General features: G+C 44.4%; 1 protein-coding gene across 1 annotated transcript in view; it reads left to right on the forward strand.

Moving 5' to 3' along the window:
• The window catches only part of LOC147460313 (uncharacterized), a 42,414-nt gene extending 20,301 nt beyond the window's left edge, over nt 1–22,113 (forward strand). The window contains exons 2-10 of the mRNA XM_086511396.1: nt 19,128–19,356; nt 19,434–19,594; nt 19,670–19,815; nt 19,923–19,985; nt 20,070–20,162; nt 20,499–20,660; nt 20,744–20,871; nt 20,952–21,100; nt 21,430–22,113. Of these exons, the coding sequence (XP_086367522.1) occupies nt 19,128–19,356; nt 19,434–19,594; nt 19,670–19,815; nt 19,923–19,985; nt 20,070–20,162; nt 20,499–20,660; nt 20,744–20,871; nt 20,952–21,100; nt 21,430–21,764 (1,466 nt within the window). The 3' untranslated portion in view covers nt 21,765–22,113. The remainder of the gene's footprint in view (nt 1–19,127; nt 19,357–19,433; nt 19,595–19,669; nt 19,816–19,922; nt 19,986–20,069; nt 20,163–20,498; nt 20,661–20,743; nt 20,872–20,951; nt 21,101–21,429) is intronic.
• Nucleotides 22,114–23,733: the final 1,620 nt, after the last annotated feature.

The raw sequence follows: 23,733 nt of genomic DNA on the forward strand, positions 1-23,733 counted from the left end.
TCCACTGAAGTCTTGGGTTCTTGTGGTCTTGGGTTCTTAAGTTCACGAGGAAGTTGGGTTCTTGGGAGTCTTGGTTCTTGGGGTTCTTGAGTTCTTGAGGTTCTTGCGGGTCTTGAGGTTCTTCTTTCGCTTGCAATCTGTGTTAGAGAAGGATCTTCTCTTCACCCTAGTTCTGCTCTTTTCCGCGGGCGCACCCCTTGGCGGCCTTGCGCTCACATCAAGGTTGCTTTTTCCCACCTCACGTTGATTGGCCGGCCGCTAAGTGCACGGTCCGCTCTCAATGAGTGAAAAGAGGCACAAGGGGAGGCTGGACAAGCCCTTCTTTCCTGGGATTCCTGTCACTCTTCAAAAACATGATTAGGAATCGACACGCCCAAGTGAACTTGGATTCGTGCGACCTCAACAAGCAAAAAAAAGTTCTTGTGATTCTTGTGGTTCTTTCCTTGAGTGATACAGAACACTTCCAAAGCTCTGATACCAATGTAATGTGCAGCGGAATGAATGTTGTTCTTTCTCAAGATGAGTGCTCCATAATGTGCTCAAGGTTCCTTTTTGTTCTTATGGAAGGGAGAGCCTTCCGTTCTTAATGAGAGAGTGCAATGATCATAACAAAGTGAATGGACACTGTGCGTGCAAGTGTATGAGACTGAGAGATAGATAGAGAAGAGAAATACGACACCAAGACGTTGTAAACCCCTCCTCGAAGGCCCCACTCTCGTCGGCGAGAGTGGTCTACTATTGATTGCACAAACTGGTACAAACTGAATGCATGTGACTGATGCAAGTCTAGGCTAGGTCGATGTTGACGACGGGGATGCCGAGACCGACGCTATGGTTGAAATCTGCTACTCTTTATCTGCTGTCCTAGAAACGCTATTGTTGAAATCTGAGGCTGAATGGCTGCTGTCCTCAATTCTTAATGGCTGAAAACTACAGGTCTTTAGGGCTGAAAACTGATGGTCTTCATCTGCTGAAAATCGCCATGGCTGAGGCTGCAAATCTGCAAACTCTAGGGCTCTAGAAAACGCCAGGGGGCTGAGGTTGTCTTGCGGTGTAGCCTTGATGAAAAACGTTGATGTTGAAGTCTTCTGGCGACGCAATCTGTGATGAAAAACGCTAGGAGATGGGGGATCTTGCTTGGAGGAGAAAACGCCACCAAGGTTCTTGTTGAGAAGTTGCCTGTTGAGCAATGGTGCTCTTGCTGCCTCTTCTGCCAATTAGTGCTAGTCTAGGTTTGCTTATATACAAACTTACTCAATTTGCCCTACCTACTTTCCAACAAAAGTCATTAAAAAATAATAGGTGAAAAATGTCAAAAATAGGGAAAATAGGCTAAATGCACTGAAAAATTTCCCTAAAGGATTCTGATGGGAATGCTTATGATCATGCTGTGTGCAACCAGAGGATATTAATCTACACTAAGTGACTGGACATGCACGGTCTACGAACAGACTCACAAAATTGCCAGATCACTTCCTATTCTAGACTGACTTGACTGAACTGAACCCTTGTCATGCTGTAGCTTGTCCACGGACACATAGGGTTGGATGTGTCACATGACAAAAGGACTCTTCGCCGGCCCACTCTGATGTGTGGGTCGTGCGATACTCAAACTTCATAAAGGTCTGCAACGCTTGCTTCTTTGGGCCGCCCGGAAAGCGACAAAGTCTTCTGTGGCTCCTTCGATGCTTCAACTTCGTCGATAGTCAGGCGTCTACCTTCTTCAAGAATCTCTGAGGTTGAAAATTCCTGAAACCACTTCCAACACAAAAACATGAACATACCGATTCCATGTAAAGTGACTGGAAAAATTCTACTCCTTCGAAAAAACTGTGCATGCAATGCAGATGAACATATAGACGGAGTGCCAAACCGTTCATCACCCAAACAATGGGGTCGAATCATGACTTTCTGATCTAAGTCAATCAATTGTGGCAAATCACAATGGAAATGCCGATGCTTGATGCTCAATCCTTCTTGTGCTCTTTCGGAAACTGTCATGCCAAGGAAGAGACATGGAATGTGACTTACTTGAATGCATACTTTTCAGCTTTTCATGAATAATCCGCATACATCCGTGCTCATTCATGAGTGAAACGTGCTCAACGTACGATATGTCATGCCTAGGAAAAGGGATCACATAAAGACGCTGACTAGAATACAGGAAACGATCACGAATGAAACACTCGTACAATGCATGCTGACTGACCATTCGAACACATAATACTTCCTGTGATTGTTCTTTGGACCTAGGCTCGAGAGCGAAGATCGGTTCCTCGTGTTTGATCGAATCTGCCTAGGGGGGTGCTGTGGACATCGACTCGAAAGCCAAGATCGATTCTTCGTGATTGTCTGAATCTGTAGCGAGGTTAGCTTCGCTAGAAAAAGTATCTACTAATACATCATCCTTGTGAACAATCACATCATCTTCATGCAAATCATCATGCTCGTGAGAAATCACATCTTGATCATCATGCTTGTGAGAAATCACATCGTGATCATCATGCAAATCATCATGCTTGTCATTCAAATTATCATGCGAATCCTGTGTGTCATGCTTGGGAGGAGAAGAGACTAAGAGAGTCTCCTTTTCCCGAATCTCTTCAATCTTCGCCTGCACATTAGAAATGAGAGAGGAAGAATGAACAACGTTCTTGCAATCCAATTCTGTTTTTCTTTCTGCGTACTTGCGATCAAATTCCTTGGCCTCCAAGCGTAATTGCTCGCGCTCACGCTCCATGGCTTCCATCCTTGCTTCGTGCCACGTTGTCATCATGTCCATCATCGTCTTGCACCAAGCCTCCATAGGATCTGGTGTAATCCTTGGCGTAGATGGGGAAGGGGGAGGGTCAGAAAAACCTCCTGGGTGGGAAAATTCTTCTTTGCCTCTCTCATGCTCATCACCTCCAAGCGAAGTATCCATTCCCCTTCGAGTGATGACCATCCACTCAAGTCGAGGATTCTTGTGGGTTCGTGTGGTCTTGGGTTCTTAAGTTCACGAGGAACTTGGGTTCTTGGGGTCTTGGTTCTTGGGGTTCTTGAGTTCTTGAGGTTCTTGCGGGTCTTGAGGTTCTTCTTTCTCTTGCAATCTGTGTTAGAGAAGGATCTTCTCTTCACCCGAGTTCTGCTCTTTTCCGTGGGTGCACCCCTTGGCGGCCTTGCGCTCACACCAAGGTTGCTTTTTCCCACCTCACGTCGATTGGCCGGTCGCTAAGTGCACGGTTCGCTCTCAATGAGTGAAAAGAGACACAAGGGGAGGCTGGACAAGCCCTTCTTTCTTGGGTTTCCTGTCACTCTTCAAAAACACGATTAGGAATCGACACGCCCAAGAGGTCTTGGGTTACGTGCGACCGCAACAAGCAAAAAAAATTATGTGGTTCTTGTGATTCTTTCCTTGAGTGATACAGAACACTGCCAAAGCTCTGATACCAATGTAACGTGCAGCGGAAGTGAATGTTGAACTTTGCTCAAGATGAGTGCTATGAACTGTGCTCAAGGTTCCTTTTACTTATGGAAGGGAGAGCCTTCCGTTCTTTAATGAGAGAGTGCAATGGACACAAACAAAGTGAACGGACACTGTGAGTGAAGGTGCTGAGACTGAGACTGTGCTCAAGGTTCCTTTTACTTATGGAAGGGAGAGCCTTCCGTTCTTTAATGAGAGAGTGCAATGGACACAAACAAAGTGAACGGACACTGTGAGTGAAGGTGCTGAGACTGAGAGATAGAGAGAGAAGAGAATACGACTGTGCTCCGAACTATGCTCAAGGTTCCTTTTGTTCTTATGGAAGGGAGAGCCTTCTGTTCTTAATGAGAGAATGCTATGATCACAAACAAAGTGAATGGACACTGTGCGTGCAAGTGTATGAGACTGAGAGATAGAGAGAGAAGAGAGATACGACACCAGAGACTCTTGTAAAGCCCTCCTCCCAAGGCCCCATCTCGTCGGCGAGAGTGGTCTACTTATGATTGCACAAACTGGTACAATGGGGATGCATATGACTGATGCAATTCTAGGCTATGTCGGCGATGACGACGGTGATGACGAGACCGACCTAAGGGTTGAAATCTGCAATCTTTTATCTGCTGTCCAAACACGCTATGGGCTGAAATCTGCGACTAGTCCAAAAACGCTGATTCTGGGGGCTGATTTTGTAGGGCTTTGACGTTGAAAATCTGCAGGTGTTAGGCTGAAAACTGATGGTCTTTCCGGGCTGAATCTGCTACTTCTTTAGGGCTGAATTTGCAAGTCTTTCATTGCTGAAAACACTGCAAAGTGTCTGCTGAAAAACGCCATGCTTACACCTGTCAAAAACGCTAGGTCAATGGTCTTCAAAAACGCTAGCTTGCTGGGTTCTGCTGGCGATGATGTTGATGCAAAACGCTAGGTTTGAGCTTGCTTCCGTCGCGGTGATCTGCTGATGAGAAAACGCTAGGGGATGGGAGGTATGGCGATGACCACTTTGATGGAAATGCCAAGGTGCTGAGTCCTTTGCTTGGAGGGGAGACCACCGAGTTCTTGTTGAGAAGTTGCCTGTTGAGCTTGGCTCCTGTTGCCTCTTCTACCATTTAGTGCTAACTTTGGTTTGCTTATGTATTTTCTTACCCAAATTGCCCTACCTACTTTTGTTGGAAAGTCACTTAAAAATAATAAGTGAAAAGTGTCAAAAATAGGGAAAATAGGCTAAATGCACTGGAAAATTCCCTTGAAGGATTCTGATGGTAATACTGATGATCATGCTGTGTGCAACCAGAGGATATGCATCTACACTAAGTGACTGGACATGCACGGTCTACGAATAGACTCACAAAAGTGCCAGATCACTTCTAATCTAGACTGACTTGACTGATTGAACCCCGATCATGCTGTAGCTTGTCCACGGACACATAGGGTTGGATGTGTCACGTGACAGTTTTGGCTACAGATCAGCCTAGCGTTTTCAGCAGATAGCAGATCAGCCTTGGCATTTTGCTCCGGATCTCTTGGCGTTTTTCAATTGCAGACCTTGCCTAGTGTTTGCAGTTTCCGGCTTCAGATCATCAGTGTTTCAATTTTCAGCACTTAGCCTCGCAGAATCAGCCCTTAGCCTCGTAGATCTCACCTACCTACAGCAGATCCTCGTCGTGCGGTCAGATCAGCCCACTGTCCGCAGATTTCAGCATTTCAGCGCGTCGTCACCATCGCCGTCCTCGCCGACAGAGTGTCAGTATACAACAAAAGTCAGTGTTTTTGCTTGCAGATCTCAGCCCTAGCGTTTTCAGATTTCAGCCCGTCCTCGTCGCCGTCATCATTGTCGTCGACATAGTCGGCAATTCTATTGAATTTAGACCATTGTACCAGATTTGTGCAACCAATAACATAGACCTCTCTCGCCATAGAGAGGGGGGCCCTTGGAGGAGGGTTTGAGAACCGTTTGGTGTCGTTTTCTTCTCTCTCTCTCTCTCTCTCTCTCTCTCTCTCTCAGCACCTTCATTCACAGTGTCATTCACTTTGTTTGTGATCATTGCACTCTCTCACTAAAGGAACGGAAGGCCCTCCCCTTCGTAAGTAAAAGGAATCCTTGAGCACAGTTTGGAGGACTCATCTTGAGCAAAGTTCAACATTCACTTCCGTTGCACCTTACATCCAAAAGCTTATGCCCAAAAGCTGACAGAACGATTTGCGGAAATCTGTACACTTTTGCCATGTCAGTAGCGTGAAACGCTGGCGTCTATATAGTGTGCCACGGTAGCATGTCAGTGTGTTTTCGTGGTGGTCCGTACAACTGCCTCGTCGTCAGTTTTTACGCAAGGGGTTCTCTCTGTGTGTGTCTTGCTTTATTTCTAATAATTTGGGCCCCATCGAACGGGCAGACTTGGACACTCCAAGTCAAGAATCAATCGCGACAGCACCAAATAACCACTTCAAAACAATTCATAGATCACAATAGATTTGCACTGGCCCGGCGGAGTTCCGTGCCTAGAGATATTGGCCCCAAAGACTGGTGCCCCTTTCGGTATTTCTTTTTATATTAATCAGATCAAAGTACAAGAGAGTGGCTAGGGTTTCACTCTCAGACTCTGCGTCCAAATGCTCTGAGAAGTGAGGCCCTCACCACTAATATAAAGGTTACAAGGGATGCCCAAAAGCAGAGCCCCAAAAGCTTGAAAGCAAAAACAGAATTCTCTCTCTCTCAATGAGAGTCAATAAAAAGCAAGTTCTCTTTTTCTCTTTCTTTCTCCCAAATCAAAGCGAAAAGCTGAGATCTGCGTCGCTCAAAATTTTCCAAATTTAAAAAAAAAATAAATTTTTTTAATAATAATCCGTCTCCGCGATTTCCGGAAATTAGGGTTTTTGGTAGAAATTAGGGTTTGCAGGAATTTTAGGGTTTCTGGCAGAAATTAGGGTTTTTGCTATCCGCCACGTCATCACTTTGTGACGTACCCCCTCTTGAAAGCATTGTAATCGACCGCGATTACGCCTGCAAAACCGACAAAGCCATAAACCGTCTTAGCAGACACTGACTATTAGTACCTACGTACTAGGAACACACATCTAGCACATGTACAAAATCGACAGTCACATCACACGACATCACAGGACATCACCAGACATCACAGGACATCACATGACATTCAACATTCATTCGGATCTTAGACCATGATTTATCGGCAATGTAGCTAGCAATCACATCTAGGTCCAATCGAGACCTCATCGATGTCTGATTGACTAACCCCTATTGCAACCATGTCTATTCGAGATCAATCAGACCAAAATGGTGCAGTCATTTCGGCTATCAGTTCCTGCACTCAAAAGAAGTCAAGAACAAATCAGTATCATTATCAGGAATTCCATTTCATAAAGTCATCTAGCAGAATACTGTCAGCTCTCAGTATCCCTGAAGCTCAAAGAGACATCAGTGACTTTAGTATCAAAATCAAGGCATCTGTTGACAAAGGAGCGGAGTAACTTCCCTCTTGTGCATCCCGCTGCACCAGATCTTCGGCCAAGCTGAAATTCTGGGTTCCGTTTGGAGTAGACTATGCTAAACAAAAACATCGAGGTAAAGTTTCACAATCCGAGGAGTATCTGCTAGGTCCTCCTCCTCCATCCACTTCGCATCAAATGCAGGAAAGTTCTTGAACTTAACCAAGAACCGCCTTCGGACTTTACCTTTCTTCGTATCGTTATGTGCCAAAATCTGTTCAGGAACAAGGATCTCCTCGTTTTCTTCCACTTTGGATTGCTCATCAGGCTCCCCATCATCAGGCACATCACCCTTAACAGGTTTCAAGAGACTCACATGCAATGCATTGTGAATCCTCCAAGTATATGGCAGTTTCAATCGAAAGGAGGCATCATTTATCTTGTCAGCGATCTGGAAAGGTTCGTAGTATCGCATACTAAGCTTTGGAAAAAGCTTCTCCTTTCCCTTTTTCTTTCGTAGGCGTGCCTTCTCAAAACGTAAGAGCACCCAATCATCCTCCTTCAATTTCAAGTCGCGACGATGGCGATCCGCTCCCTTTTTCTGTCGTTCTTGAGACTCCTGCAAAGTCTCGCGAACCTTGGCAAAAGCCGTATCCAAATCTCGCGAATATTCATCCGCTTCCAATATCTAATCTTTCGTGCTCAGGAAGGATGGAACCTTCGCAGCACTTTCAACAATCTCACATGGCGTCTTCCCCGTCGAAGAGTGTATCGTGTTACTGTAGGCAAATTCCACCAAAGATAGGTTCTTTTCCCATTGAGTCTTCTGATCCGAGATACAAGACTTCAATAAATCTAAAATCACTGAATTGGCAATCTCGAATTGCCCGTCAGTCTGCAAGTGGAACGATGACGAGAACTGCAAATGCGTGCCAATGTTCTCCCAAATTGCCTTCCAAAACAAACTCATAAATCTGGGGTCTCTGTCGGAGACAATCGTCTCAGACGTGCCATGTAATCGGAAAATCATCGTGATCATTCTGTGTTCTCGGGAGATAAAAAATGAAATCCATTGCAATACTTTCCCAGGGGTGGGTGGGTATGGGTAAAGGCTGTAACAATCCCTGTGCCTTATGCTTGTCAAACTTGACCTTCTGGCATACCAAGCAACTGCGCACAAACTCTTCCACATTCTTTTTGAGTCTCGGCCCAAAGAAGTATCTCTCTACCCCCTTCATGGTGGTAGCAATGCCGCGGTGACCCGTAAAAGGTGGACAGTGGCATTCAGTCATAACCTTATCCCTCAACGGCTGTGTAACGCACAACATAGTCTTTTTCATCAAGTAGACTTCCCGAAGGGAGTATCTAGCTACTGTCTCCCCATCCCGTATCCGTGTGAAAATATCTGCAAAATCTGTATCTGTGGCATACTGATCGACCATATCCTCGAAGCTCCTATGATGTATCGTGGAAATAGCCAGAACCAACGGTTTCCGAGACAAAGCATCTGCCACCACATTCTTCTGTCCCTGCACATGGACAATCTGGAAGTGGAACTGTGACAAGATGTTCGCCCACCGCATCTGCTTTTCCGAAAGCTGCTTCTGTGACAAGAAGTAGCGCAAACTCTGATGGTCTGTAAAGACAGTAAAATTCGCTCCGAGTAGGTACTGCCGCCACTGAGTAAGAGCATGGATAACCGCCAAAAGCTCTTTCTCATAGAATTGTGCTATCATCTCCGGCCTAGAGAACAAACGGCTCTCGTAAGCTATGACATGGCCTTCTTGCATCAAGACCGCACCCAGACTACGACCACAAGCATCACAATATACTTCAAATGACTTTTGTAAGTCCGGCAAAGTCAAAATAGGTCCTGTAGTCAATTTCTCTTTCAATGTCCGAAAGGCAGTCACCTCTGTGGGTCCCCACGAAAAAGGTACTCCTTTCTGTGTCAAGGTATGCAAAGGGGAAGCAACCTTTGCAAACTTTCGTATGAACCGCCTGTAGTACGAACACAGTCCCAAGAAGCTTCTAACTTCATGGACATTCCTCAAATCGGGCCAATCACGGATAGTCTCTATCTTGGCCGGGTCCATTTGCACTCCTGCTGCTGCTGACACAATTTGTCCCAAAAAAGTGTATCTCTGGTAGGAAAAATTCACTTTTCTTTTTGCATTAATCACTAACGTGTGATCTCGTAATGCCTGAAAGACTTGAAGCAGATGATCTCTGTGTTCTGCCTCATTCTTGGAGAAAACAATGATGTCGTCAAAGAAAGTGCCAACAAATAGCTTGTACTCTCGAAAAATCCTGTCCATTATCCGATTAAATGTCGCAGGAGCATTGGTTAAGCCAAAAGGCATCACCAAAAACTCAAATAACCCAAAGGTCGTCTGAAAAGCAGTCTTGTAGACATCTCCTGGCGCTATCCTGATCTGATGATATCCACTCTTCAAGTCAATCTTGCTGAAGCACGAGGATCCCTGTAACTTGTCGAGTATATCATCGATCCTAGGAATCGGAAATCTGTTCTTGATGGTGATTTCGTTGAGAGTGCTATAATCGATGCACATTCTCCAAGATCTGTCTTTCTTCAAAACCAACAACACTGGAGAGCAATACGGTGAAGTACTAGGTTGGACAAGACCCTTTTCCAAGAGGTCTTTCACTGGGTTCATAATCTTTTCATTTTGTACTCGGCTCACACGGTAAGGTGGCCGATTCGGTGGCGTGCTTCTAGGTATCAGATCAATGGTTTGATCTTCAGGCCCTTTGAAAAGCAATCGGCATGAGTGTGGAGAAAAATCTTGGCGTTCTTTTGATCAGGTCAAAACATATTCAACCTTTATCCATCGTTCAGTTCTCTTCCAAAAGAATGAGTAAGAAACTGAAGTTCATCAAGTACAATCTCTAAGCCCTTCATTTATCAAAGCCGCTTTCTCGGCCCGGTAGTCAACCACGGCATAGTTCTTGTGGTACCAAGGGATCCTGAGTAGAACGTCACTCGCGTGCCCTGAACACCCCTGTCATTGCAAACGAAGTTTGCCAATGATCGGTGTAATGGCAACATCCCATCCGGGTGCCAGTCGAACTACCTCCGCCTGTGGCGTCAGTCTGTTGGGCGTAATTTCCAAATCCAGCCGCCAATTCCAAGTGAAAAGAAGTTGGCCTTGGCTCCTTCAAAAGAGCTTCCTGATCCTTCACTTTGCCCCAAAAAGCGGCAAAGTTTGTACTTCCATTCATTTGATTCGGTGCAAGTCCCACGCCATGTGGTACCAATTCTGCTTTTCTATCTGCCTTTTTTGCCACATTCCTCAGCTGCTCTCGAACTCTCAGGCCTGTCGTCGTCTTTATCATTCTGTTCTTTCTGTGTCTTTTTAGGACACTTCGCGGAGATATGTCCATGTTCCCCGCATCCAAAGCACTTCCCCTCTCTGATGAAGCGAGCTCTCTCCTTAGGAGTAAGCTTGGTCGTGCATCCTTTTTCTTTGGGTTGCTCTTTTTCTTTTTACTTTCATTCCGAGAAGTCTGTTCGGCTCGTTGTGTCATGGCCTTATCTGTGGGGTAGGTCAAACTGCCAGAGTGAATGGCAAAGCCCCGCTTCGCATGACTCATCAACTCCTGAATAGAAGCTGACTTCTGTTCCAAGCAGTGATCTCGGATTTCTGTAGGTAGACCCAAGGTAAACCGCTCAATCTGTTCTCTGAACGAGATCTTCTTGAATGAAGAGGCGGGTAGAAAAGAGCTCCAGAATCTTTCACAGTAAGTATTTATTGTATCGCTCTTGGTCATCCGAAGATGGTTCCAAGCAGCTCTTATATCTCGTTCATATTCTTGCGTCAACCAAGAAGAAATAAAAAGCCTCTTAAATTTCAGCCATGTAACTGGCGCAGTCTTGTTTAAAAGAAGCGTGGACCACCAAGTACGAGCATTCCCCTTAAAATAAGAGGCAGCTCTCCGAATCTTGGAGTGCTCTGAATAGCGTCCTCTCTCGAAAGCGATGTCAAACTGCTGTATAAAAGACAAAGCCTTCGAAGCATCTGAGTATCCTGAAAAGTATCAAACTTGATCGAGTGGCCACCTTCCTTAAACTCTCGGACTTTCTTGCTTTTATCTTCGAGAAAGTCATACTGGTTGGCTTTGTAAAAATTCTTCTTGTTCGCATAAAAGTTTCCCTCATCGGAATCTGAGTTGTCTGTAGACGAGTCCTCAGTAGAACTGTCATTCTCTTGGCGAGATGTAGCCTTCTTCTTGTCCTTTCCGAAGCTTTGTTTCTTGCTTCGCTTTTTACCTTTTCTGTCTTCTTTGCTCGAATCTGAAGAGCTAGAAGCACTGTCAGAAGAAGAAGAAGAAGAAGAAGAAGAAGAAGAAGAAGAACTGGGTACTCCTTCAAATCGAACACGCTTCTTCTGTTTCTTTGCCTTGTCAAATGTCGACCGACGACCCAAATATCCCGGGAAGTCAGTGCCTTTCTTCTGCTTTTAGCCATGCTTTTTGCATTTCTTTTGCACGTCGAAAAGCTAAGCAATCCATGCATCAACCACGTTCTCCAGTTCCTTCTCCGTATATTTCTTGGAGGCAAAAGGTTTCTTGAGAGCGGGTTTCGGGAGTGGTGTTGTGGTTCTTTGCCACTCCATCTGTACCTCTTTCAAAGAGGTCTGGTTCATATATTTTGCCATCTTCGGGTCCTTGGCAAAATTGAGCATCATCTTTGTTGCATCGCCGATCAACTGGCGACGCTCCATCTCTCGCCGCTCCGCCTGAGTAGGCCAAGGCGGGCCATACTCTCTGCCGGAATCTTCGTTGTGATTCCTGCTCGCATCTCTAGATGCAGAGGGAGTCTACTGATCCTTGCGTGAAGCCATAGGTGCCGCGGAAAAAAAAAATTTCGGGGATCGGATTTCTCGTAGAAGAGAAATCGGCCGTGCTCTGATACCACTGTAACAGACTTGGACACTCCAAGTCAAGAATCAATCGCGATAGCATCAAATAACCACTTCAAAACAATTCACAGATCACAATAGATTTGCACTGGCCCGGCGGAGTTCCGTGCCTAGAGACATTGGCCCCAAAGACTGGCGTCCCTTTCGGTATTTCTTTTTATATTAATCAGATCAAAGTACAAGAGAGTGGCTAGGGTTTCACTCTCAGACTCTGCGTCCAGATGTTCTGAGAAGTGAGGCCCTCACCACTAATTTAAAGGTTACAAGGGATGCCCAAAAGCAGAGCCCCAAAAGCTTGAAAGCAAAAGCAGATTCTCTCTCTCTCAATGAGAGTCAGTAAAAAGCAAGTTCTCTTTTTCTCTTTCTTTCTCCCAAATCAAAGCGAAAAGCTGAGATTTGCGTCGCTCAAAATTTCCCAAAAAAAAATAAAAAAAAATAAAAATTTATAATAATCCGCCTCCGCGATTTCCGGAAATTAGGGTTTCTGGCAGAAATTAGGGTTTGCAGGAATTTTAGGGTTTCTGGCAGAAATTAGGGTTTCTGCTATCTGCCACGTCATCACTTTGTGACACGGGGTCCCATAAGTTGGCTGGGGGTTAGGGTTTTAATTCTAACCCTTTCTTTAATAATTGGGCCACTCGGCGAGGATCAGTAAGTTGGTAAAGACTTCTTCTTCTTTTGCTAGGGTTTAGGCCCCTCAGCCGAGATATGCAGGTTGGCTAGGATTAGGCTCGGGGAGCCCTAACCCACCAGGTCTTCGGTGGCTTGATACTCAGCAGCTCGTGACATCAAGCACCTACGTAGGGACACATAATTTAGATAAGACACTCTTTATCGGCATAAAATTTTTGAGCAGTCAGGTTTTATTGAAATGACATCAAAGATCAGCAAGTCCACAACCACCCCAAAAACCAGCAAATCCACAACCTGGCACACATAATTGAAACACAAATCTGCCTCTTACGCATTCTCTCAATGAAATCCATACACGTCACCGTCATGTCAAAGATTATTAATAGCTTCAATGAGAAATCAAATGCATCTAAAAGAGGCCCTTCAATGAGAAATCAAATGCATCTAAAAGAGGCCCTTCAATCGAGATGCCAATAGGAACATCTAAGTTACTTGTTTCCAACCTGTTGCAAAGGTTCCTCTTGATAATGTTGTGCACATTGAAAGCCCCTTTCACATATGGCGGTACTACAACATTGAAGCATTGCTATTTGAGGAAGGCACCAAAGATCAAGATACTTTTCTTTCCAATAATCACTTTTTCCTATCAAACACCATGTATTTCTCTGGGGTTTTGCCCTTCCAATCAGAAGCTCCTTGAATATTAAACATATGAAACTCTCTTTGTTGTGACCTTTCATTTACAAGAGGGCCTACTTGCATATCACCAGTTAGGACATGAGATTGTGCAAAATGCTTAACAAGAGCATCCATTTGAGACCCTTCATAGTTTTCAATTCTTTGCTGCATGGAAACATGACCGGAGATAAAGTTTCAAAATTTTGCATTAAAGAAGCATTACCAAACGTGAAGAGAATCTGCAAGATTTTTGTCCTGATCACACATCTTCGAGTACACATGCTATAGTACATATCTCCCTTCGTTTTTTTTTTTCCCGAGAAAAAGATCCTTCCATTAGTCAATAAAAGTGTCCATAGGGCTACAACCAATTAGAGAGGGCTACATCAACAAAAGGGGAGACTCTCCGAGTGAGAAAACAAAATATGTACAATGGGGGCTAGATCACGAGATGGGAGGAGGAAAGAGCCACACAGGTAGACAATAGTGCCATCTGGGTGCCCCATGGACCATGGTGAAGAAAGGCCCTGGGTGCCAGAGTTGCAGGAAAGCCTCTCTACACTCCCGCATGCGGTCGGAATTGCCTTGGAGTTGCCCTTGAGAGAGTGAATGAGCTCCGACCGAAAATCACAAATAGTCTCTACCGGTGGGACAGGGCGAGCCTCAAAGATGCGGAAGCAACGGACCCGCCGAGTGTCAGGCCACAGACGAGCTCCCAACACACCTCTCTCTCATTGCACCAATCCTAGCGGGTAAGCTTCGTGGCAAGCTGAAGTGTAGGTCGGCCCCCCTTGGTCACTATTATCCTGCTGGTGGAAGCCATCTTTAAATGGAGCGCAGGGCCCGTGAGAGTGGACTAGGCTACTGTCACGTGCACATCTAACCCTATGTGCATGTGGGCAAGCTACTTCAGGTCAGCTTAGGAAGTGTTGTGACACCTTTGTGAGCCTGTAAGCAGGCCCTGCATGTTTAGGCACTTAGAGTAGTTGCATATCCTCTGGTTGCACACAGCATGATCATCAATATAACAGTCAATACCCATCATGAGCTTTTTACAGTGCACAGAACCCATTTTCCCTATTTATCCATTTTTTACTTATTATTTAATAAGTGACTTTTGTTGGAAAACTGGGTAGGGCAATTTTGCTTAGTCAGTATATAAGAAACCTGGCGCTAGCACGTTCTGGCAGAAGAGGTAGCAGAAGTTCCAGCAACTTGCAGTGCACCTTCTCAGCAAGACTGGCAGGAGACTTACGTTTTCAGCCATAAGACAAGCCTAGCGTTTTTGGACTTCCCAGATCAGCCAGCGTTTCCAGATCCCAGCACTTGACGCCAGCAGATTGCAGATTAGGCCTAGTGTTTTTGCATCTTGCAGATACCTCTAGCGTTTTGCAGTTTCCGGCGACAGATCAGCCCATTGCATCAACGTTTTCAGTTTTCAGCACTTGGACACTGCAGAATCAGCCCCTAGCCTCGCAGATCTCACCTACCCGCAACAGATCCTCGCCATACCGTCAGATCAGCCAGGGTTTTCAGTTTCAGCCCGCTGTCCGCAGATTTCAGCATCTGCGTTTTCAGCGCATCGTCGTCGCGGCGTAGCCATCGCCGTCCTCGCCGACACAGTGTCAGTATTCAGCAGTTAGCAGATTTGCAGATTTCAGCCCTAGCGTTATCAGATATCAGCCCGTCCTTGTCGTCGTCATCATTGTCGTCGACATCTACGGCAAGTCCATTGCATCTAGTCCATTGTACCTGATTTGTGTAATCAATAGCATAGACCTTTCTCGCCATAGACAGGGGGGCCCTTGGAGGAGAGTACCGTTTGGTGTCGTATTCTTCCCTCTCTCTCTCTCTCTCTCTCTTAGCACCTTCATTCACAGTGTCATTCACTTTGTTGTGATCATTGCACTCTCTCACTAAAGGAACGGAAGGCTCTCCCTTCCGTAAGTAAAAGGAACCCTCGAGCACAGTTCGGAGCACTCATCTTGAGCAAAGTTCAACATTCACTTCCGTTGCACCTTACAGCTGCAACACCTCAAGTGTACTATCTAGCTGTGGAAAGAGCCGGCATCAGTTGAAGAACCTGAAGCCAAACATGTTGTGCCATGGGACAGTCCCACAGACTGTATCGCTGACTCTCCAAAGGATGGCCACAAGCTGCATAGACTGCCAAAAAGCTTGTAACAAACTTGGGCACCCCAAGTCTAGATTCTTTTGTGACACAAGAGAGATTCACTTAAAACACTTAACTATTTGATTGAGTCAACACGGCCCGGCGTAGTTCCGTGCCAAGAGAGATTGGCCCCAAAAACTTGGCACACCTTTCGGTATTACTTTGTTATATTAATGCTTGAGCAAAGTACAACTTTTGAAGGGGTCCTCTGCTCTCAGACTCTACGGCTAGACTCTAGATGCTCTGAAAATTGAGGCCCTTGGGCTCCTTTTATTCTTACAAGGGATGCCAAAAGCAGAGCCCCAAAAGCAGTAAACTCAAAAGCAACTGGTTCCAAAAGCTGCCATAAAAAGACACCAGTGAAAAAAGCGGATTTCCGTACAGTTCTGCCACGTCAGCATACAGTCAGCGCGTTTTTTGGGTTGCCACATCATTAGCCCATCAGCGCCATTTACAGGCATCCGTATTGTTGCCATGTCATCAGATTGCCGTACTGTCTATCCACAACAACAGCTCTACCGCAGGTGGTCATCTCGGGCAGGATTGCCATGTCATCATTTTGTGACAAAGCCACTGTGGACTAGTGCTGTAGCTCTGTGTGCAACTAGCCACTGGAACAAAGTGACTCTCCTCGGCTGTTTGGAGTCCCACAACCGCTCCCAGAAACCTGACGAACTCAGCTGTGAGACCCTCCTCCTACCAATGAAGTGCTGCATCAAGACAAGCCTCGCTCCCTGTTGCCAGTATGTGGCGCCCCAATCGAACTGTATACTGAAAGAATGGGATCCCAGGGTGATCCACTGAAGAGAAGGGGTCTCTCCAGAACCACTCTCCAGGATTCCACTGCACTTGTGCCAGGGCATCTCTCCCAAGCCCAAAGCTGCTAGTGGCCTGTCTCCATATCTCCCTTCTTTGCGTAACGTCCATAACCATCCATTTTCGACACCATACTCAAGAAACCAGAGCCATTGTGGCCGTGCAAGTTCATACCAAATTCCTCCATTGGACCTGTAAACTCCATTTGCATTTTAGTGACAGTAGATGATATCAAGCTGCGTATGCTAGTCACATCGACAAAAGACTTCTGGAGGGTTAAGCTTAGAGATGCAAGATGTTCCACAATATTAACTAAAAAGTGGAGGACATAAACAAACTTGAAATTTTCTGCCTTATTATATAGGACAACATTTTCTTCCTGCAAAAAACCTAGGAGTGGCTTAAGCTCCTCAAAAACTTTCACCAAGGCTTTGTAGCAGCAGGCTTTGTAGCGGCTCAACTATCTAAGCTTATGGATCCTTTCCATTTTCAATGGAGGACAGTCATAAGCTTCTTGCAATTCAGCTAGTCTTGCGGAGTGCTTAGATGATTTTTTGAACATTGCACCAAGCTCATTAAGAACTCCAACATAAATTGCAATTTCATTACCTTGAAATGCATTTGAGACGTATAAATGGGTTCGATGGGCTATGCAGTGAATTGGTATCATGTAGGAACTTCTCTTCTCTAAGAGTGAGGCTCGCCCGTTGCGCACACCCACCATCACAGATGCTCCATCTGAGCAAAAGCTCACCCACCATCTTCTTCTCATCAAGCCCATAAGTTTTAAACAAAGAGACCAATGCATTTTCTAACCCCTTTGAAGTCCGATCTTTGACTTCTACTAGTTCCAAGAAAGACATGTCTGGTTCATTATCATACATGTGGTTCATTATCATACATGTAAGTGGCATACACAATCAAATGCTCATTAGTAGAAATGTTAGTAGATTCTAAATTCCCAAAGAAAGGAGAAGAGGTCAACTTTTGCAAAATCCTGTTAAAGATAGACTCACTAATGTATGAAGCAAAACTTGCAGCAGCCTTATCATTATGATATAAGGATAATGGGCTCAATCCACATGCATCAATTAATTCTAACAAAGCTGGAAACTTAACAAACGCAAGGTCTTCCTTTGGGATCTAATAAGCACACTGACGAAGATTCAAAATCCCTACATCCATATTCCCTCTGATCTTCTCAATGCCATGTTGCAAGGCTTTTTAACCATAGGCCTTAGAGTAAGAAGCCCATTTATGTTACCTTGATGCGGCATGACACCTAATTGCACTAAGCTGACTATTCACGGAGCCCCACGTCTTAAATTCACTACGACATTTTTTCATGCATTCACAGATTTTGCAAAACATTCGCGCTTTCACTGCATCAAAATATACCCAATCAAATGAGACAGCCCAAGCATCATTCCATGCTTAACATGCATTTTTTTTTCTTTCTAGTTCGTAAAAATTTGAGGTACTGGAAGATATCGCATTTTCAGAAGACAAATCAACAGTTCTAGCGTTTGAATGCTCATTTGAGCTATGTATCTTAAACTTTTTAATGGAGGGGATTTGAATCCGAGTGAAATTATGCATAGTCAACAGGGATGATTGCTTGTTAGCCATTTTGGATTGCTCGTGCGACATCTTAGTGGCCTGAATACCCTGCATCAACAAATATTCAATGCCAAAAAATAAGCTCTTCATAATCTGCAATAAATCCCTTTTCAATGCCGAACAATAAACTCTTCATAATCTGCCATAAATCCCTCTTCATAATTTGACTAAAATTCATTCTACAAGGCAAGACACGAAACCCATTGTCTATCCCAAAGATTAGAAAATGATCCATGACAATGGTGCTAAACAGAAATCATATTAACTATGATGCAAACCGACTGTCTACCCCAAAGATGAGAAAATGACCCATGACAGTGGTGTTAAACAGAAATCATATTAACTATGATGCAAACCACTGGCAGAACAGCACATGAGAAAAGTTTATACCTTTTACTGGGTCCAATGTAGTTTTTCGGTTTTGAAGAATACCATACTTGCAATAGCACATACCCCTTACTACAGCTTGCAAATTTGTACTATGATACCACACTTATCTCATGCAATCACTCAGGAGTGAAAACGCAGCTCGCAATTAAGTCTTGCAGATGTCACATGTGAGCCACTAAGCTACTCTGGCAACTCAAAGCAGGCAGCACAGGGAGCCAATGCAACATAACTCAAGTTGATAGGCAGACCTTAAGAGGATTGAGGACCCAGTGCAACACAACTCACGTCAAAGGGCAGAACTTGCGATGACTTTACCTGCTGGAGCCATCATGCGATCACTCAGAGTCAATTCGAAGCAGCAGGTCACTGATGTCCCATTAGGGGGCTGGGCAAGTGGTACACCACCTGTAAGGGCAGTTGAGTGCGCCATATTGCGCTGGCAAGGGTCTACCCTACACGCAAGCAACGGCCAACACACTGGCTGCGATGAGCAACACATGCACGCATCATGCATGGGGACCCAACCTGCTCGCAATCAAATGCAGTGCACACTCATCCTTGTGCCCCTGGCGGGCATGATGGCACGGCCTCTTTACCTGCTTGGCAGTCGGTTACTGAGTGCAATAGGTTAGAGGTCACAGTCTCACAGAACTACCAAATCGAAATGCTAATCTTAGCCTACTAATATAAATGGTGGGGGTGTGTGCATAAAATTGCAATGCTTTTGTCAATAAAATTAAAAGAACATATCAACCATTACGCATTGTATCTGAAAGTTGGCTCACTTTGCCAGCATTTATATTCAAGCTTGAACATTTTGAACTTACTTTGTGTACAACACATACTGACTGTTTGTATACGTTTCATGATCTTGGTTTGGTGCAATAGGTTGATGTGACTGATAGGGCATTTTACATGCTTTTTTCCTGTATATTGTTACCTAAAAGCATTTATCTGTAATCTTCACCAGATGTGACAGTTGGCAGGCCCATAACTGTGAGGCGCTCCTCTGGGTCATTTATTGAGACATCTCCTGGAATAAAGCATGGAGACCTGATTTCAAGCGTTCGGTTACGAATTCCAAGTGTCTCCAGAATTCGAAACATAAATAAATATGCAAATTCTTTTTGCGTCAAGGTTGAGTTAATAGAGAAAAATACTTTGCATGCTTCTCAAAAAGCCGATGTTTGCTTCCATGGGTACGGGCTATCAGTATCTTAAGCTGCTTGTTGCAAATTTGTGACTTTTCCTAAATGACAGCATCGATATTTGTTAGAAACGAGTCACTTGGATTGGGGCAGTGCTGCAAGGAAAGCTGGCAAGCCCTTGAAAAGGATTCCTGGAATGGAATTGCATCTCCCTTTGAGACAAAGTACCTTGATTTGAGGATACGTGACTCACTCACTGATGTGCGCTTGACGGTATCAGTGGAAGAAGGTATAACTTTTAAAGGCTTTAGAGTGTAATTGGTGATTGTTCACCTGAATTTTGCAATGTTTCATGTTTTTGCAGAGTTTTGGCCTTTTAGGCTGGTCTTCTTGACTTGTGGGCTAATTCTTCTACTTGTTGCTCCCATCGTGAGCAGTTGGGTGCCTTTCTACTACAGCAGTGCAATGGTGCTTGGAATCTTTTTGATTGTGATAATACTTTTGTTTCAGGTAAGACGGTTGAGTACATTGCACAGAGTTTTTCTGAATTAAGTTCTTCATGTGCATGTTTTGCAGATTACTGCATTTTCTGCTAACAATTCTTTATGTTTACTTAGGGTATGAAGCTGCTGCCTACAGGGCGGAAAAGCACTCTTTACATTGTCTTGTATGGCTCTGTGGTACGATATTCTATCTCAATTCTTTTCAAGATTCTATATGATGAGGTTAAAAGGAGATTTTACCCTCACTACGGTGTTTTGCAGGTAGGCTTAGGAACTGTGATTTTACATTACTTCAGCGGGCTGGTTGCATCTATTTCGAAAGAGCTTGGAATTAGCAGTCAAGCATATAATCCTGTACTGTTTGTACACTTTCTTTTAGTGGTAGTTTTTGTTGAAAACTTTGCTGTGATTTGGATGCATTGTAAAAACTTTCTTGCTATGTACTTAGACTGCTTAAGGGTTGGCTGTGGAAGCTCACCTTTAACCCTTGTCAACGAGGCAGGACCTTGTTTTTTTGCAGTCCCAACATTTAGGCGAGCCCAGAGCAGCCCTCCATTAGCTTGCACATTAGATAGTATTTTCCTTTATTAGGACCGGCATTGAGTTTCAAACAGCATGTAGAGGTGTTGCTTTGATCTGGCTTTGTAGTCAGGGAGTGAACAGCTGTTTTGGCTAACTTGCTTTTGATAGGTTGCAATTTTTGTAGTATTGGGGATTGGACTCATGGGCTCATGGTTGGGCTATTGGGGAGTGCGCAAAATGGTACTGCTGGAAGATGGCTCTGTTGACGGTGGAACAGCTAATTTTGTCAAGTGGGCTATTTACATCGTTGGATCTGTAATGATATTGCAGGTGTGTTTAACGTGTCTAGTTATTTGCAGTGTCCGAGCTTGTCGTAGTAACTGATGCATTCTTTGCCCTTTATGTTGGAACAGAGCTCCCATGACCCTTTACTGGCTGTTTTGGCTCTTCTTACAAGTTGGATAATCTGTTGGACAGTTAAGAAGGTGCATCTGCAAGATCTCGTGGATACCTGGGATCTTACATTGTCTTTCTGGAGAGAGTAAGCTTATTCTCTACGAGTAGCTACTGAATTTGTCATTTGATGTGTCATGTTAGGAATTTATTTTTGGTTGAGTGCAGGCGATTCTTTCATAAGATCGTGTATAATATTCAAAGCAAGAGAGCAGTTACTCAACAAAGTCCAAAAACGGAGTTTCTACCAAAGAATGACACGGCTTTCTTGAGATCTCGAAGGGGATCATTACATCAGGCATCTCCTTTGGCTTCAAGTAAGAATTCAAAAGACTCGGGAAGTGTAATGTCTGTGTTACATTGTCTGAGATGCACAGGGCTTCAAGTTGTTACTATGGACATGTAGATAATGAAATTCTTTTTCAGTATTCTCTGAATGGAAAGCTTGTTTATGTATCCTCCTTCATGTAACCACGAAGGTGATTCATCAAATAAAATAAGTTTATTGGTGAAGACAAAAAGTTTTCTTAGAGATTGTATACTTGGCCTTATATTGTTGTGCTTCCTTTGATTTCCACTGGATGTATAGCTATGCTTTGCTCTCTCCGTCAGCAAACTCTGAGGATTAATGTTTGTGGATTTCTAGAGAGATTACAAGGCAGCCCTGTTCCGAGTTCCAACGGAGACATTACTGAGCAAGAGTACCTCTCGACCTTTCACAAAACACCGACAAGGCGTGGAATGAGCCAAAGTGAATGGACTCAAGTGACAAAACAGCATACACAAGTGGCCATTCAAGAGCTGGCAGCATCCCCAAAGTTTACTGACTGGTTTGCAAAGAATGCAGAGAGGGTGATGATTGTTCCAAATGAGCATAGAGAAGACAGGTCGCTGGAGGAGGTTCAAACAACTGCGTATTTGCCACAAGTTGATGAAGGTGTTGCAAGTGGTAGGTCACGATGCTGGGGATTTTTATTCTGATTCAGAGCATCTCTTGTACAGATTAGATTTTAGTCTTTTCTAAGAGCTCAACAGCAACTTGTATACTGTTTATGGCCACGAATCATTCGCTACAGAAGTTCAAAGTCGTGTTGCTTGCTGTTTTTGATATGCAAGGGCTACGTCAACTTCTGTCATTGAAAATGTCTAATTTTTTCCATCACCACCATTTAGCGAAATGGTGTGTGACCAAAGAGTCAGAACTAAATAGTGTGCCCTTATTCATGACAATTGTGACGTTGTACAGACCTGTGACGATCATTGCCACCCTTTTTATCATATTTGTAAGTATGCACAAAGCTAAATAGAATTTTATCTTTGCTTTTGTGTATACTCAGATTTCATTTGGCATCAACTTCTTTGTGAAGTTGTTCTCATCTTCTTGTTTCGTGGGACAGTGGCAACGGAAGGGGGATCACAAGTGGCTTTTTGGGGTGGAGGGTGTAGTTTTACGTTTGGAGGCAAATGTCCATGTTATCTTGAGCTGACATGTATGCTAAAGCTAGCGTCGAACCTTGAGTAAAAGTTTCTCCTCTCATGCATCAAGTAAGGATGATGTTTAATCTCAAGAGTCATGACAGAAACTCAGTACGCTGAACTTTGTGTTGATGTATGCTCATGTGTGTGCATGTGGTGTGTGTTGTGTTGGGGAGCATATGTTAGTACCTAGTTCTACACCCACTATTGGGCACTGACGACGTTAGTGGGGATGTCGTGGTATTTAGTCAATGCTATGCATGATGGAGCTGATGGTTATATCGTCTTGTGGGTGACTACCATGGGTCTATACCTTGCACTTTCCTTCAAGGGTGAATCTGGGCTTATCCTGGATTCATCTAGGTATATGATGTTTAAGCTTGGTAAGTTGGCAGAGTAGCAGAGGCTTACAGGATGCCCTTGGTATATGTGCATTATAAGATAGTTCTGTGAGCAAGTGGGTTTTTGTGACTTGCCAAGCGCGAGATGGTTGATTGCTCAAAATAACAAAATGTTTGAACATTGTTTTGCTTGAGGGAAGTCATTGTTGCCTCTTCTCCTGTTGTGAAAGAGAGCACAATCCCTTAATACTTCATGAAGTAGCTTCCTAGAGAAGCCCCCTTGTTTTGTGTGTAGGTGGTGGATCCCCATGGACCTGAATCATTTTGCATTTTCTGTAGTCGGTTGTTCTTTGTAGGTATTTGATGAGAGCATATAAGGCTTCGAGGCTCTCCCTTAGACCTGCTAAAGGTGCTCTTAGGGGCCCCTCTAAAAAAATAATGCGGGATGAATAGGCTGCTTTTTAAAATAAAGAGCTCTTCAACTAGACCTTCTCGACAGCAATATTGAGTGGTTCCTCAACCACCCCCTAGATGAGAAAAACATAGAAGGTGTGTGTGTACTTTGAACTCAGTAAAAGTAGCTTAGTAGACGAGAAACGTGTTTTTACTGGAGTACACGGGCCCACAAGAGAGACGCGTTACGGCCCCCCACACTTAAGCGGGTGACTTGTTGTTTGTAGGTACCGTACAAGCTTGAACGTTTGTTGCTTCTCCTTTTATGAACCATGGTGGGGTTACTTAAAATTTCAAAGGGCTTTAAGCCTGTTGCACCTTGCGCTACTGTTGAACCACGGTGGAGCTTTGGCATGTTAGCATTTGTCTTGAGATATTTGATATTTTGCACTGCGACCCGGGCTTGGGTTTGGCTATATTTTCCATCCTCTACCCGAGTTTGTGGTTTTGGCCTGTAGTGAGGGTGCAGGGTGCACTAGTGACGTGGAAGACACTAATGGTGCTTGAGATGCCCCCTCAAAAGGGGCATTGCCATGCCATTTGTGGCATTGGGACCATGGAGCATAGGTAGCATATGCGGATGGTTGCATAGAGCACACCACAGTTGCATAGAGTTTAGGGATGCAGTCCATGATAGGGCTAGATGGCCACATCGGATATTAGGACGCCTAGGACGGCCA

Source organism: Adiantum capillus-veneris, chromosome 4 (assembly GCF_014529385.1).
Source record: "Adiantum capillus-veneris isolate H3 chromosome 4, ASM1452938v2, whole genome shotgun sequence".
NCBI classification, from domain to species: domain Eukaryota; kingdom Viridiplantae; phylum Streptophyta; class Polypodiopsida; order Polypodiales; family Pteridaceae; genus Adiantum; species Adiantum capillus-veneris.